At 40.5% G+C, this 18,076-nt stretch overlaps 1 protein-coding gene across 1 annotated transcript in view; it reads right to left on the bottom strand.

Annotated features, from left to right (window-relative positions):
• nt5dc3 (5'-nucleotidase domain containing 3) overlaps positions 1-12,943 on the bottom strand; it is a 33,559-nt gene extending 20,616 nt beyond the window's left edge. Inside the window, exon 1 of the mRNA XM_034176294.1 lies at positions 12,532-12,943. Within this exon, the coding sequence (XP_034032185.1) occupies positions 12,532-12,811 (280 nt within the window). The 5' untranslated portion in view covers positions 12,812-12,943. The remainder of the gene's footprint in view (positions 1-12,531) is intronic.
• Between the last annotated feature and the right edge of the window lie 5,133 nt (positions 12,944-18,076).

Here is an 18,076-nt window from a genome sequence, read left to right as displayed (position 1 = left end):
AATACTATAGTAAAAATATTCATACATATCAGTTCATTGATAGTTACATCAGTCACTCCCATTATATTTAACAACACAACGCATATTACCTATAACCTTCTTTGCAGCGTGAGCCCAGCCCCACCTCGCACACCAGCACAACCATCCCAACTCTTAGAGCAAATCCTTGTCCCGAAGTTACAGATCTAACTTGCCAACTTCTCTGACCCGCCTTGTTCCAACATGCCAGAGGCAGTTCACCTTGGAGACCTGCTGCTTATATGGGTATGGCCTGCGGTACGATAACTTAGTGGTTAGCAGCAATGCCTCACAGCAACGTCATAGGATCGCCTCCTGGCCTTTCTGTGTGGAGTCTGCATGTTCTCCCCGTGTCTGCGTGGGTTTCCTCCCACAATCAAAAACATGATTATTTAGGGTCTGGTCCTTTCTCTGCCCCTGACCAAGGCAACGCCTCTACATCTGGAGTTGGTCCCCGGGTGCCAGACTGTGGCTGCCCACTGCTCTTAGTGGTTTGATTGTGTCTAATGGTAATTTGGATGGGTAAAATGCAGATCACAAATTTTGTTGTGTATATGTACAATGACAATAAAGGCACTTTATTTTATTTATTTTGTTGGACTGTTTGTACTATTAGCAAAAAATAAATAAATCTGGAAAAGTGCATGGTTTCACCTCAGCCAAACAAACCTCTACATTTACAACATTACAAAAACAACAAAATGTGGGGAAAAAAGTGAAGCGCTGTGAATATTTTCCGGCGTCACCGACCAAACGGTCCCCCCCTAAAAGAAAAAAATCGGTCCACCTTCACCGCCTTCACTGCGCATACGTCATCAGCCACGGTTTAACCGATTAACACCTTGTTTCTGTTTCAAACTGCACTCCAGTCATCATTAGGGTTGCATATCGAGAACTGGTTCTTTTTGGGTATCGTTAAGAAATGATCTGATCCACCGACGTCAATAGCCTTTTTGTTTAACGATTCCCTTATCAGTCCTCCAGAGCAGCCGTTATTATTGAGGGTGTTTGTTGGGAAAATGATAATTTCTCTAGTCTGATTACAGATGCTGCAGCAGCTCTGAAATCAACCGCTTCTGCAGCATGACTCTACTTTGAAGTGAGAGCCAATGAAGAAGTACTTTGATCCGCTGGATCATTGGTTCTTTGATTCACTCCTCTTCAGAAGCGGCAAGTCCGCTTCTTAAACCCTCTCAAAGCCATTAAAAGATGTCAATCGTGAGTCACTTTTGTGTGGATTAAAGTCACTAACTGGGACTCTTGTTGCATACAGAGAAACAAGAATCGTCCTCCGTTCCATTGGCACAGCTCCAAACGCTGTAATACAGACAAACTACGACTAAAACGTTTTTTTTCACTCCCAAAATGAGACGTCTTGCATTTCCTTATGAATTACAACCTGACGTGCAGCACAGCTGGCTGCAAGAGCTCAGCTCAGATGTATGGAACGACATTCATGACCATAATGTCTGAAAGGAAATGTTTTTGACAAAAACTACAGACTTTGTTTATTTCTATTGATGTCCAGAGATCAAAGATCCATCATGTAGTTTATTATGTCCAAAGTTTAAGGATCCAGTGACCAATTTCATATTTATTTACTTTAAGATTCAATAAAATGTTGTTGACATAGAAAACCTGTAAAGCCTACTTTTAGTACACAGAAAATTCACAAGAGGTATCGATAAGGAATCGGATCGATAATGGTATCGATAAAAGCTTATCAATACCTATCCCTAGTCATCATCTATCTCAGCGACAGATATCTGAAGCGTTTGTACAACAATCATTTCCACATAAATTCAGCATTATTTCATCATAAAAGACAGGAAGCGATCAGAGCGCCGCAGCTACATGAACTGCTAGCTGATGCGTTCACTGCGCGTCAGTCATTTCAAAACATCACATCGTTTCTGCATACAACGGCCTCATTTCTGCTTAAAACTGACTTTAGAATGGTTTAAAAGGTTTTACCTTGTCATCTGATGGTTAGTAATCCTATTAACCCATTTGATCGCTTTGGGTGAAGAGTGTCTCAGACGAGATGCTGAGGTCCGAAATGATGCATGCGCAGTGGAGGCAGGGAGGACCGATTTTCAGGGGCGGACCGTTCAGTCTGCACCACCGTAGGCACTGCAACTTACAGAAAGTGAATATATGCTTATTTGGTGAAAGAAAGAAGGAAAAAAAAAATAACAGACGCACTTGAAACTCGACATCCACAGGAGTGAAAAAGATTGCCTAAGCACTGGCCTATATTACAGTATGTAACGGATGCTGTTTATAGCCATATGCTTTACAGATAATGAGCAATAAATGTTACATTTTCTGTTCACCCACTTGCACCATTTATATATTATGAAACATGCTGCTGAAAAAAATGTGCTGTTTCTACAGAGGAAATGATTTGGTTTCTGCTGATTGCTTCTATTACTATTATTTTCTAATAATCTTATCTGCAAAGTCTGCAAGGGGAACTGTTGTAATGACAAGGTAATACACAAACCCATTCAAATATCTGAAACAAAAACTTTTAAAGTGTACATTTTTTACAAACCTGATTAATGAGAAGAGTGAAAGCTATTCCTTTTTTTGCAAAGACACTTCATTGTTACTTGCTGCTTGTGCAAGATCCAAGTAATGCTCTTTTATTCATATTCATCATTGTTCTGTTGCCATTTGCTATTCTCTGAAAGAGACTTGATTGCTTAAAATTTGGATTCATGCTATTTGACTTCATAGTTATTTTTATCAATTAGCAATAACTTAATACTAAAGGGGCACTGGTATTTTGAAATTGCAACCACAAAGCAGAAAAAGTTGGGACAATATGGAAAATTAAAAACAAGCAGTGTTTCTTATATTTACTTTAACTTGTATTTCACTGCAGAGTTTAATTTCATGTTTTGTGTGGTCGTCTTCATTTCACCTGTTAACATACATCCATTCCTGCATTTAAGGCCTACACATTCTAAAAAAAAGCTCGGATGGGGCAATTTATTCAAAACATAATGGTTAAATCATCACTTTTACACCCAGTTTTCTTGAGACATGCCAGCGGGACGACAAAGATTTTCAAGTCACTGAAAATGTCTCGGACTTCATTTATCTCAATCATTAAGAAATACAAACAGTACGGTACTGTATGCAGGGGTCAAAATACATTTTTAACCTACTTGCACTGGTGCTAGTAACAAAAAAATTACTTGCACCAAAAAAAAGGGGGAGAGTTTGAGGGGAGAGCAGCAGCAGCAGACAATTTTGTTTTTTCACGTGCGCGCACAAACTAATCGTGTGTGAAGATTATTTTATTTATTAACTACACAGATGTATAATAAAACAAATGGTGACTGGTTTATAACACAATTATGACAGAGTTTGAGGGGAGAGAGCGCGAGGAACCACAGCGGCAGCCAGTTGTTTTTTTTCTTTTCTTTGTTTACATGTGCACATGCGAACGGGACAGGAGGTCCTCAAACTGGAGCTCCTGCAGCTCCAGTTATTTGCAGCAAATAATGAAACTCCCAGAATAGGGAATGTCTCATGAGGATGTTGTGAAGCCAGGGATGGAGGCACTGGCAACGTTTGTCAGCTTTCCACAACAAACAGAGCACAGCAACTCGCTCCGTGTGTGATAGACGAAGACAACACACTGGAAATTGTTTTTTTTTTTCCCCCTTATTTATTCCTTTATTGGTTCATTCTACTGGTGCTTATAGTTGATAAAACTTGGATAAAGTTACTTGCACCAGTGATAGTGCAGTATAAAATTATGTGTACCGCTCGAATAATACGTGCACAAACTAGCACATGCATGTACTAATTCGACCCCTGGTATGGTAAATCTGTGTCAACTAGGCAGTTCTCAAAAAGTGAGTGACCAAACATACTGGAAGGAGACGAGTGAGGAAAGTCACCAAGACACACATGATAGGTCACAAAGAATTATAGGCTCATATATTCACACTGAACAAAAAGTTAAATGCCACACTTTTGTTTTTGCTCCCATTTTTCATGAGCTGAACTCTGAACATTTTCTATATACACAAAACACCTGTTTCTCTGAAATACTGATCACAAATCTGTGTTAGTGAGCAAATCCATCACACATCACAGGTGCAGTATATCAATGTGCTGATTAGACAGCATGATTATTGCACAGGTGTGCCTTAGGCTGGCCACAATAAAAGGCCACTCAAACATTCAGTTTTATCACACAGCACAATGCCACAGATGTCACATGTTTAGAGGGAGCGTGCAATTGGCATGCTGACTTCAGGAATGTCCACCAGAGCTGTTGCCCGTGAACTGAATGCTCATTTCTCTACCGTAAGCCGTCTCCAAATTATTTAAATCTTTGAATTCAGCTCATGAAATATGAGAGCAGAAACAAAAGTGTTGCATTTACATTTTTGTTCAGTGTGTGTATATATTAGGGATGTACCAATCCACAATTATTCACTTCCGATCCGATCCCGACACCTGAATTTGGATATGTGCTAATACGGATACTTTTCTGATCCGATACCAGAGTTCTGTTTGCTGTAATATTATTATTATCATCATCATTATTGTTGATTTTATATGAGGATTTTTTCTTAAAAAGGAGACCTGAAAGTTCAGCTACAATTTGCCAGAAGGTGCATCTCAGATGAAAGCCTAGATGTGATGTTTTGGTGAAAGAATTAAGTACTTTTATTTTATTTTTTTAGACTTTTATAGCCTTATTTTTATAAAGAGAAAAGACAGCATTCTCTCTGTCTGTCTCTCCTCAATTTTCAATTTCAATGAAGTTTTATTGATATGGGAGACATGTTTGATTTGAAATTTGATTTGATGTTTACATTGTCAAAGCAAGTGTTGCAGAATAAAAATTTTAAAATTAAGTCCTGTCTCTCTCCCTCTCTCTGTCTGTCTGTCTCTCTACCTTCTCTGTCTCTCGCTTGCTTTTTCCCTCTCTCCCTCCATCTCTCTCTCACTTGCTCTCTGTCTCTCCCTCCGTCTCTCTTTCTTTCTCTCACTGTTTTCATGCTTCGCAAACTTTGAACTTTTTGGAAACAAAACCTTTCAACTGTAAAATAAATGTATCATCAGCGACGCTCACGCGCAGGATTTTAATGGAGACTTTTTTCCCCTTTCAACGGAATCTCTGTTCGTTGTTCTCCTCAGCTGCACGCCGAACTGGCTTTTCATGGCGTTTCACAGCCTCGGGACAGTGAACCGGCTAACTTTTTAGCACACATTTTCAGCAACAATTCAGTTAATTTTTCAGAAAATCTGTGCTTGCTAACCATAGCTAGGACACTGCGGAAGAGAGCTCTCTCAAACAGCCCAGCTTCAAAAACCTTCCTCTTCTCCTCCCGCTTGACAGTAAACAAGCAGAGCAAAAACAATAGCAGTTGAAAGGATTCACAGTAGCTCTTCTCCAGTATCAGAAAAAACTTGATACTGATCTGGGATTGGATTGTCCCATCCCTAGTGTGTGTATATATATATATATACATACATATACAGACACACACACACACACACATTTGGTGTATGATGTTCCCACCTCCAAACTTCACTGTTGGTATGGTGTTTTTAGGGTGATGTGCAGTGCCATTTGACCTCCAAACATGGTGTGTTTTATGGCATCCTAAGAGTTTAATTTTGGTCTCATCTGGCCAGACTATATTCTCCCAGTACTTCATAGGCTTGTCTAAATGTTGTGCAACAAACTTTAAACAAGCATCAACACGCTTTTTCTTCAGCAATGGAGTCTTGTGTGGTGAGCGTGCACACAGGGTGTGGCGGCGGCTGAGTGCATTATTGTTTTCATCCAAACAATTGTTCAGTTGCTCTCAAGTGGTCCCTGGCTCTTGGACAACTCTTCTGATAATTGTTTTCTCTCCTCTGTCAGAAATCTTGTGAGGAGCACATGGTTGGTTTATGGTGAAATGATGTTCTTCCAGATGTTCTTCCACTTCCAGATTATGGCCCCAACAGTACTCACTGGAACAATCAGAAGCTTAGAAATCCTTTTGTAACCAATGGCATCAGTATGTTTTGCAACAATAAGATTGCAAAGATCTTGAGAGAGCCCTTTGCTTTTATCCATCATGTGATGTTTCTTGTGTGACACCTTGGTAATGAGACACCTTTTTATAGGCCATCAGTTGGGACTGAACCAGCTGATATTAATTTGTACTGAGAGGGGCAGGACTGCTTTGTAATTACTGATATACAGTGAGGAAAATAAGCATTTAGACACCCTGCAATTTTGCAAGTTCTCCCACTTAGAAATCATGGAGGGGTCTGAAATTTTCATCTTAGGTGCATGTCCACTGTGAGAGACATAATCTAAAAAAAAAAAAAATCCTGAAATCACAATGTATGATTTTTTTTTTTAATAATTTATTTGTATGTTACTGCTGCAAATAAGTATTTGATCCCCGACCAACCAGCAAGAATTCTGGCTCACACAGACCTGTTAATTTTTCTTTAAGAAGCCCTCTTATTCTGCACTCTTGACCTGTATTAACTGCACCTGTTTGAACTTGTTACCTGTATAAAAGACACCTGTTCACACACTCAATCAATCACACTCCAACCTGTCCACCATAGCAAGAGCAAAAAGCTGTCTAAGGACACCAGGGACAAAACTGTAGACCTGCACAAGGTTGGGATGGACTACAGGACAACAGGCAAGCAGCTTGGTAGAAGACAACTGCTATTATTATTTATTAGAAAGTGGAAGAAACACAAGATGACTGTCAGTCTCCCTCAGTCTGGGATTCCATGCAAGATCTCACTTTGTGGGGTAAAGATGATTCTGAGAAAGCTCAGAACTACACAGGAGGACCTGGTCAATGACCTGAAGAGAGCTGGGACCACAGTCAAAGATTACATTACTAACACATGATGCTGTCATGATGCAGGGCAGCAAGGTCCCATTGCTCAAGCCAGCACATGTCCAGGCCCGTTTGAAGTTCACCAGTGACCATCTGAATGATCCAGAGGAGGCATGGGAGAAGGTCATGTGGTCAGATAAGACCAAAATAGAGCTTTTTGGTATCAACTCCACTCACCAGGTTTGGAGGATGGCAGCAACCCCAAGAACACCATCTCAACTGTGAAGCATGGGGGTAGAAACATCATTTTTGGGGGTGCTTTGCAAAGGGGACAGGATGACTGCACCGTATTGAAGGGAGGATGGATGGGGTCATGTATCGCAAGATTTTGGCAAACAACCTCCTTCCCTCAGTAAGAGCATTGAAGATGGGTCATGGCTGGGTCTTCCAGCATGACAATGACCCCAAACACACAGCCAGGGAAACTAAGGAGGGGCTCCGTAAGAAGCATTTCAAGGTCCTGGAGGGGCCTGGCCAGTCTCCAGACCTGAACTCAATAGAAAATCTTTGGAGGGAGCTGAAACTCCAAACCTGAACGATTTGGAGAAGATCTGTATGGAGGAGTGGACCAAAATCCCTGCTGCAGTGTGTGCAAACCTGGTGAAAAACTACAGGAAATGTTTGACCTCTGTAATTGCAAACAAAGGCCACTGTACTCAATATCAACATTGATTTTCACAGGTGTTCAAATACTTATTTGCAGCAGTAACATACAAATAAATTATTAAAAAAAAAAAATCATACATTGTGATTTCCAGATTTTTTTTTTTTAAGATTATGTCTCTCACAGTGGACATGCACCTAAGATGAAAATTTCAGACCCCTCCATGATTTCTAAGTGGGATTACTTGCAAAATCTCAGGGTGTTCAAATACTTATTTTCCTCACTGTATTTCAACTGGTGTCTTTTTGCACCTCCCTTCATGTGTTCAATACTTTTTCCTATACCATTTCGCATTATTACACATAATTTAATTTCTGTCCTTATTTGTTTTGGTGTCTTTACTTCAAGTTGTTATTGCATCTGTTGAAAATTTCATGTCAATTTCCCCTTTAGAAATTTACTGACAAAAACTGTGACATGTTAAATACTTGTTTTACCCGCTGTAGTTCTCCACTTTGTACTACTGAAACCAACTGATTTGAAAGACACAAGAAGGTTGTTGATAGATTTAAAGTTATGCTGCAGTTTGTCTTTGTAGGAGTGAGTTTCCTTATCACTGTTGCCTGTGTGCTTGCTCTTGGGGTTGGTAAGGTTAGACCTTACTTATGCGTTGCACCTCAGGCAGCTTTGTTGTGATTTGGTGCTATGTAAATAAAATAAATTAAATTAAATCAAACTAAATTATTTCCTACCACTCTTTATTCTACTTTGTCTTCTCATTGTTTTGTTGCCTGTTGCAATTTTATTATTTTTAATTCATTTATTTCCATTTGGGGGTATTATGTACAGCACTTTGGTCAACTGCTGTCATTATAAACATGCTTTAGAAATAAAGGCTGAGTTGAGTTGAAGAAGTCTGCCTAAACTGTGTGACCAATCTTGGAGCTGGGTGCACATGAGGATTCTGAGTGCCCAATTATCACTCAAATTTACAATGTGACCAGCCCACCTGAGTTGGGACTGCATCAAAAAGGATTCAAACCCACCAGTGTCACACTTATCAAACAGAGCAGCTTTGGAGATTCTGACATCAAGCTTATAAATATGTGTGCGAAATGGAATCCATGATTCCAAGCCAAAAAGGAGAACAGTGAGCATCACAGCATGATAAAACCCTGATTTTAGTTTTCAAAGATATCCCTCTGGCATTCCACAGGCAATGGTGAAGTTCGCCAAAAGCATCTGTTGCTTTAGAGATGAGGTTCATTTTGCTGACAAGATATGATCTGATTATTTCAGATCTTTACCGCCAACAGTTACAGGTACTGCTGCCCAACATCTCTGATCTTTTTAGGCATAGGCTTTGGTTGATGCACTACTGCCATCTTCTTGACACTGATAATCATGCCAAATCCATTATAAGTAACTAAAAATTGATCCATGAGATCCTGTGCCTGTTGAAGAGATGTTACAAGTGCAGCATCACCAGCAAAAAGCAGATCACAGATGATACTTGTTCTTATCAGTGTCTTTGCTTTAAAGTGCTGACAGTTGATAAGTCGACCAAACATTCTGAATTCCAGCCCATCTCCATGGTCAACATCGCTGAATGCACATGATGACAATTTTGTTCTTGCACGGTATTTCTGAAATGACAGTGAGAAGTTGGGAAGTTGAGAAGAGACATGGAATGCCTCAGTCTTTAAAATTTTAAATATAGTGCAATGCTAAAACACCCTAGGCCATATGAGCATTGTGTTCTTTACAATTTGCAGTTGTTTGACTTATTAAGACCCTATTGATTAACATACAATTTGTACATGCTCAATAAAGCCCTTCTGTCAATCACAAACAATATTTACATTTTAACGGTGTCTACAGTAGGCCTTGCGTGTGCATGTACATGAGGTTTTGACAAGAGCAGAAGTACAAATCAAGGAATATTTGTAGACCACCCTCTGTGCTGGTATTAAGACAAATCTAACTCCACAGGAAGTTAACTGAGTTAGCTGAAGTTAGCATGCACACTAACATCTGCAAAATGTCTTGTAAATGACTCCAGATGTGTTATCAGGTTACAAAAACAGCATTTTCAGTTTTAGAAGTGTTTATTTCTCGCTAGCTTTTACATAATATTTAACAAAGGGGTTATATTTACACACAAATGAAAGAGTTTTGCAGCTAGCTACTAGCCTGTGACATAACGAAGCTAACGTCTGCAAAATGTCTTGTAAATAAGTTCAGAAGTGTTATTAGGTTCCAATAATGGCATTTTACATTTTAGAAGTGCGTATTTCTCGATAGCTTTTACATAATATACGAGAGACATATCTAAACACACAAAACTAAGCGGTTTTGGAAAGAACAACTACTGACATCACAGCGCTGCTCTACTCTGAAGTTTTTTTTAGGGGAAGTTGTATTGTCCAAATGGACAAAAGTTACATTTTTTTTTTATCCAAAAATCTCTTCAGGAGGACAATTACAGTCCTTTTTAGGGTAGGGGTTAAAGGGGCCAAAACAGTGGCATAGTCAAAATGTGGATATTGCCCTTTAATATCTTTGTGCGCCCTCAGTAAGCCTCACTGATCTTATGGTATATGAATGTATGGATGGAGTTCTCCCATTTAGTGTTATATTTTTCAAGGCTAACTGAGGGCGCCACCTATAGGTGGCACTTCAAGTCACAACTTGATATAGAGGAACATAATAAAACAAGTTCCACTGAAATCCATAGGGGGTGCACCGACATATGGCCAAATGAAAATCGCCAAATATCACGTTCTTAACATAAAGAGCGCCACCTATGCAAAAGCGCCCTAACTAAGCCACCACCATTTATGAAACATGATATATCACCCCCTTCTATAAACCATTCCACAGTAACAGACTATGGCTCTTAACCTTTTAAAATACCTCTTAAAATATGTCAAGGTTAACCATCTTTGAACTTGTCTAAGGTCTGTGTCCCAAGAATGTTTCCTGTGAATTTGAAGACTGTGGCTGTAATAGGACTTTACTTATGCTGAGCACAGAGACAGACAGACCGACGAAAAGCCTTCACAATGCCCAATGGCCACATTTGATGGCCTTGGGTAAAAATTGTCCAGGTCTCCCATGCCAAACTTCATCTCGATCTCAATGGGACTAACTTGGTTAAATAGTTAAGTCCCTTCGGCTGCTCCCTTGTTTGCACTCGGGGTCGCCACAGCAAATCCACGGTGGATCTGCATGTTGAATTGGCACAGGTTTTACGCCGGATGCCCTTCCATGCAACTCCACATTACGAACCCGGAGCCTTCTGAACTGAAACCAAGTGCATTAACCACTTGGCCACCACCCCTGCTTGGACTAACTTGGTTAAATAAAAATTATTAATCTCAACCTCAGGGTCATACAAGGCCAGGGCACAGCAACTTACAAGAGTGACTGAGGCACCACCTGCAAGATCCAGGGTGACCCAAGCATGTGTTGCTGCATTAAACAGAGGGCTGGATCCAGAGTGAAAATCTGACAGACGCATTTTTGCCCAATGATAAAATAAAAACTGTACGCATCTTGTTATTCAATAATCTTCATTCTTTTATTCCTGTGCAACATATACTGTCATACTTCTTTTAATATATTTATTATACTTCATGGGCCATAGTGAACACTTCTTATTTGTATAAATATGATGTCCTAAAAAAACACTATAACAAAAATTGACTGTAAACAGGATCAAATTTATTGCCAAAATCTTTCAATTATACTTGAATCTATATATGATTTTTTTTCAGTTGATAAAATCAATAAAAATATGACTGCATATATTCTTAATAATAATATTTTGAGATACAGACAGTTCACAGAAGACATTTTCCATTAATACCAATCAAAATTAGAAACAGTCCAGCAGGTAACAATATTCATCATGTCCATGACTAAATATACTAAAACAAATACATCACAGTTGTACACATACCACAATTGTGATATGTGTACAACTGTGATGTTTTGTTTTAGTATATTTAGATTTTGTTGTGATTTGGCACTTTATAAGCCGATTAAATTGAAATTGAATTGAAACTGAACATTTTATCAAGTCTTAAAGTAAATAAAAATGAAATTGGTCACTGGATCCTTAAACTTTGGACACAATAAACTCTACATGGTGGATCCTTGATCTCTGGACATAAATAGAAATAAACAAAATCTGTAGTTTTTGTCAAAAGCATTTCCTTTCAGACATTATTGGCAATGTCTGATATTTCCATATATCTGAGCTGAACTCTTATAGCTGATGTGCTTCACGTCAGGATGTACAGCACGTTTCATTTTGTGTGGAAAAAACGTTTTAGTCGATTGTGTTTTCTTGTCTGTATTACAACGTTTGTAGAGGTGATTCGTTCGGCAATTCGTTCTGTCTCAGCAGAGAGCCGCGCAGCGTTTGGTGCTGAACCAACGGACGGAAGGACGATTCTCGTTTCTTGACTGCAACAAGACAAGAGTCCCAGTTAGTGACTTTAATCCACACAAAAGTGACTCACGGTATTTTAATGGCTTTGAGAGGGGTTAATAAGCGGACTTGCTGTTTCTGAAGAGCAGCGAATCAAAGAACCAACGAGCTAGTGCATCGAAGCATTGCTTCAATGGTTCACGGCTTCAAAGTGGTGTCGCGCTGCAGAAACGGTTGATTACAGACCTGCTGCAGACCAAACCCTGAATATCCGACTTTATTTGTACGTCTGTATGACTCTGAAACTCGGAAAAATCCGTATAATTTACGGTTGACATGAAAACCACCGAAAAGCTGTGTTCACCACGGGGACACGTTCAACACTATTAAGATGTTTTTTTTTTTTTTGGTTTGTTTGTTTTTTACCGATGACGAACGATGCATAAAAAAATTTGACCGATGCAACTGCATCGGTCCAAACCGGTCTGGATCCGGGCCTGTTAAACACACACGTACATTTACATATATGTGAATAACGTTGGTAAATGAGCATTATGATGTGGCTGCGCTGTTCATACCTTCAGTCTGCCTTTTGGTTTCTTTGTAGACATTCCACAGCCTCTGGTCTTTGCTGTCTGAGGAGTTTGAACAAAATGACACTGTGAATTTTCTAACGTTCGATTTGCGGGACAACTGACTGAATCCATGAGACACCGCAGACAAATCCCGTTTCAACAAACGACACCTGAATGACCGGTCCTGGAAACGCTGCGTGTACGAAACGTTACAGAGAACATTCACTTTCTGTAAACAGCCCCTATGTATTAAAGACGAACTGGATACTGATAAAAGCGACATAACTCCGAAATAACACACTGCACGCGGCTCTGCTCCGGATGGTTTGACGCTGCTTCCGTGTTTGTGGTGGTCTCGACAAGTCAACCAATCAGAGGGGGATGCGTCTGCCGTTTGGACACGCCCCGCAGAACCTGCAGTCAAATCATCGTCATCTTCATCGTATTCTTTTCTTCTTCTATTTCGTATTCTTCGTCTTCGTGTTCTTGTTCTTCTTCTTCTTCTTCTTCGTATTCTTCTTCTTCGTATTCTTCTTCTTCGTATTCTTCTTCTTCTTTCTTTCTTTCTTTCTTCTATAGTGTTTAACGGCAGCCGACATGCTTATTGTTGCATTGCTGCCACCTTCTGCATCAGTCCGTTATAGCAGTATTAAATTCTCTTGAGGAGTCCAGTGTCTTTCAAGTAAAAGCCAACACTTCCCTCTCCCACTTGACCCTATGTCTGAAATACTTCCTACAGAAACTTCTTTCAGGCCGATTCTTCTAAATTCTGAGAGAAGCTCTTGCCTTTTTTGGAATATTTATTACAATACATGAGAACTCAGGCTCAGGCCACCAGACTGTACAGCTCCTCACTTGGGGAGAGGAGGAATAACAGGAAGACAGAGGACAGGAAGGAGAGGTACAGTAGTAGGCAGTAAACCAGTACTGATCAGTATGTCTGGTATTTATATTTGTGTATCTATATTTATATTTGCAAATTGTTTTTCATACTTTCACTTTTGATGCTCTGTGTGCTTCTTACCCTGTGTGCTGCTACACAATGCTGCTGGAACCTCAGTTTCCCTGTGGGAGTCTTCCCAAGGGATCAATAAAGTTCTATCTAATCTAATCTAATGCTGCACTGTCTCTGGCTGTGTACATTCCAAACATAGTCCATCCTGGTGCTTTCCAAGGAGGAAGACAGTACTGTTCAAGAAAGTATGACCGATTCCCAGTCTAGCAGTAGTGACTTCATCCTTTCTTTTCCACCCTTTTCTTCTACAACTATTTACTGAATCTGTCACTCTACTAGCTATTGAAAATAAATGTCTACCCTTAGTCTTCTGCTCCCAGCATTTTTTTTCCATTGTAAGTTAATTTTTCTCCAGACAATACACTTGCTCTCTGCTTTGGAAAAACTGATTCTGAGGTCTGTGCTTTCTTTTGTCACAGCTTTTTTGGCCAATCACTACTTTAGCCAGGTGATTGTCTCTCTGACCCATCAGGTTTATCCAGTAATTAGCCTGAAGTTGCTTTCTTAGAAAATAGAAGAAACACAAGATGACTGTCAATCTCCCTCAATCTGGGGCTCCATGCAAAATCTCGCCTCGTGGAGTAAGGATGATTCTGAGAAAGCTCAGAACTACACAGGAGGACCTGGTCAGTGACGTGAAGAGAGCTGGGACCACAGTCACAAAGATTACATTAGTAACACATGATGCTGTCATGGTTTAAATCCTGCAGGGCAGCAAGGTCCCATTGCTCAAGCCAGCACATGTCCAGGCCCGTTTGAAGTTCACCAGTGACCATCTGGATGATCCAGAGGAGGCATGGGAGAAGGTCATGTGGTCAGATGAGACCAAAATAGAGCTTTTTGGTATCAACTCCACTCGCCAGGTTTGGAGGATGGCAGCAACCCCAAGAACACCATCTCAACTGTGAAGCATGGGGGTAGAAACATCATTTTTGGGGGTGCTTTGCAAAGGGGACAGGATGACTGCACCGTATTGAAGGGAGGATGGATGGGGTCATGTATCGCAAGATTTTGGCAAACAACCTCCTTCCCTCAGTAAGAGCATTGAAGATGGGTCATGGCTGGGTCTTCCAGCATGACAATGACCCAAAACACACAAACAGGGCAACTAAGGAGGGGCTCCGTAAGAAGCATTTCAAGGTTCTGGAGTGGCCTGGCCAGTCTCCAGACCTGAACTCAATAGAAAATCTTTGGAGGGAGCTGAAACTCCAAACCTGAAAGATCTGGAGAAGATCTGTATGGAGGAGTGGACCAAAATCCCTGCTGCAGTGTGCAAACTTGGTCAAGAACTACAGGAAACATCTGACCTCTGTAACTGCAAACAAAGGTTTCTGTACCAAATATTAAGGTCTGTTTTTCTATTGTATCAAATACTTATTTCATGCAATAAAATGTAAATTCATTATTTAAAAATCATACAATGTGATTTTCTGAATTTGTCTGTCTGTCACAGTTGAAGTGTACCTACAATAAAAATTACAGACTTCTCCATTCTTTGTAGGTGGGAAAACTTGACAAAATTGACAGTGGATCAAATACTTACTTGCCTCACTGTAAGTATTGTATATATAAAAAAAAACTCCCAAGAACTTAAAACTTGACACTCTGTCCAAATGCTTACCATGTAGTGACAGTTTTAGATTTTCTCCACTTTTCTTCCTCGGAAAGAGCATAGTCTTCTCAACAGACAGCCGAAAGTTCCACTTCCTTCCCCAATTGTGTTTCAGCTTCTTAAATTTAACATTTTCCCTCTTTTTCATAACCTTCCATCAGCTGCAAAAATAAATGAATACGAGGGCTGTCAATAAAGTAAGGGTCCTTTTTATTTTTTTCAAAAACTATATGGATTTCATTCATATGTTTTTACGTCAGACATGCTTGAACCCTCGTGCGCATGCGTGAGTTTTTCCACGCCTGTCGGTGACGTCATTCGCCTGTGAGCACTCCTTGTGGGAGGAGTCGTCCAGCCCCTCGTCGGAATTCCTTTGTCTGAGAAGTTGCTGAGAGACTGGCGCTTTGTTTGATCAAAATTTTTTCTAAACCTGTGAGACACATCGAAGTGGACACGGTTCGAAAAATTAAGCTGGTTTTCAGTGAAAATTTTAACGGCTGATGAGAGATTTTGAGGTGATTCTGTCGCTTTAAGGACTTCCCACGGTGCGAGACGTCGCTCAGCGCTCTCAGCCGCCGTCGTCAGCCTGTTCAAGCTGAAAACCTCCACATTTCAGGCTCTATTGATCCAGGAAGTCGTGAGAGAACAGAGAAGTTTCAGAAGAAGTCGGCTTCAGCATTTTATCCGGATATTCCACTGTTAAAGGAGATTTTTTTAATGAAAGACGTGCGGACGGATCCGCGTGATTTTGGCCTGATAACATGCACACACGTTGACACAAATGGGTTTGAATGGCTATAAAAAGTAACCATCCTCACCTGTAATCTGTTTGTTTGCAATCACTGTGTGTGTATAAAAGGTCAGTGAGTTTCTGGGCTCCTGACAGACCCTTGCATCTGTCATCCAGTGCTGCACTGATGTTTGAGTCAGAGGGAAAGCAAAAGAATTAACAAAGAAAAGGTAATTGAATTGTATCCAAGGGATTGAGAATGTCAATCAGCAGTGTTCAAACTCTAATTCAGAAGTTGAAACTGAGGGATTCTGTTGGAACCAAACCACAGTCAGATAGACCAACAAATATCTCAGCAACAACTACCAGGAAAATTGTTCAGTATGCAAATAACTTCAGCTGAAATACAGGACTCTCTGAAAAAAAAAAAAAAAAGTGGTTTGGTTGTTTCAAGATGCACAATAAGGAAGCACTTGAAGGAAAATGGGCTGCATGGTCCAGTCACCAGAAGACAGCCATTACTATGCAAATTCCACAAAGTATCCCTCTTACAATACACCAAACAGCACAGAGAACAAAGTCATTTGGCGTGATAGACCAAAATTGAACTTTTTGGCCACAACCATAAACGATACATTTGGAGCAGAGTCAACAAGGCCTATGATGAAAGGTACACCATTCCTACTGTGAAACATGGAGGTGGATCACTGATGTTTTGGGGATGTGTGAGCTTCAAAGGCACAGGAAACGTGGTCAAAATTGATGGCAGGATTACTGCAGCATGTTATCAGAAAATACTGGAGGAAAATTTGCACTTATCAACATGACAGTGATCCAAAACACAAGACCAAGTGGACCAACTACTGGCTACAGCAGAATAAAGGTTCTGGAGTGGCCATCTCAGTCTCCTGACCTCACTATCATTGAGCCACTCTGGGGATATCTCAAAAGTGCAGTTCATGCAAGACAGCACAAGAATTTACAGGAACTGGAGGCTTTTTGTCAAAAAGAATGAGCAGCTTTACCATCAGAGTATATAAAGAGCCTTGTCCACAAGTACCACAAAATATTCCAAGCTGCCATTGATGTTAAAGGGGCCAATACGCTGTATTAAGAACTGGAGTATGTAAACTTTTGATCAGGGTCATTTGGGTAGTTTCTGTTGTCATTGTGATTTTAAAAAAAGAGTAAACAGTTGTTTTTGTTGTGTGGGCCGCTGAAGAGGAGGTACTGCTGGCCCACCACCACAAGATGGCGCCCTGCTTGAAGTGCGGGCTTCAAGCACGAGAGGGCGTCGGAGCGACCAGGAGTGACAGCTGTCACTCATCATCCGTACCAGCTGTCACTCATCCACTACTCATCACCACCACCATAAAGGCCGGACTGCAACTCCACCTCCCCGCCGAGAAATCAACTACCAATCAGGTAATTTCTCTGCTGACTCAAAACATTGAGTACTAATCTGAACTTCTTTGCAGCCGTTTTCCTGTGGTGTGTCCTTATCTGTGGGATTGGCATTTGGTGTGATCAGCGATGGCTTCGCTTCACACCCAACCAGATAAGTGGTTAAACAGGAGCTGCACGAGTGTGTGATTGGAGGTGGAGGTTCTCCCTCCTTTACTGAATACAGACTGTGGGATTACTGAGTGTGCGACCTCACACTCATCTGGACTGTCTCTGTTCTCTGCCAGCAGTACCGGGTCTGACTGCTGAAGACAGCGGCCACCTGGGGCGCAGGGCTTGGCGGCTCCGGTGTTCTTCAGCTCCGTTGGCGGTGGAAGCTGTGTGGATCCGGCTCTTCTCTCGCCAAGCATCTTCTATCGTCGAGCCTGCCCACACGTCACCTGGTGTATGATTGACAGTCACCATATTGTTATTGTCTGTACATCGTTGTGTGATTCACAACATTAAATTGTTACTTTTTGGCTTATCCATTGTCCGTTCATTAACGCCCCCTGTTGTGGGTCCGTGTCACGACACTTTCACAACAGTTTTCAAACAACCACAAACCATGAGTGAAAAATAAGTTGTGTTATCATTCATATTCTCTGAAAAATGCCCCCCCCCCCAAAAAAAAAAAAAAAAAAAAAAAAAAAAATATATATATATATATATATATATAAATCATATTTAAACAATTTTTGTGGTGTATAAGATGTCCTGTTTTTCTTTTTTTGTGGTGTACAGTAGT

Source organism: Thalassophryne amazonica, chromosome 8 (genome assembly GCF_902500255.1).
Source record: "Thalassophryne amazonica chromosome 8, fThaAma1.1, whole genome shotgun sequence".
NCBI classification, from domain to species: Eukaryota; Metazoa; Chordata; class Actinopteri; order Batrachoidiformes; family Batrachoididae; genus Thalassophryne; species Thalassophryne amazonica.
The sequence above is the reverse complement of the archived record's forward strand: the minus strand, read 5'-3'. Positions and strand labels throughout refer to the sequence as shown.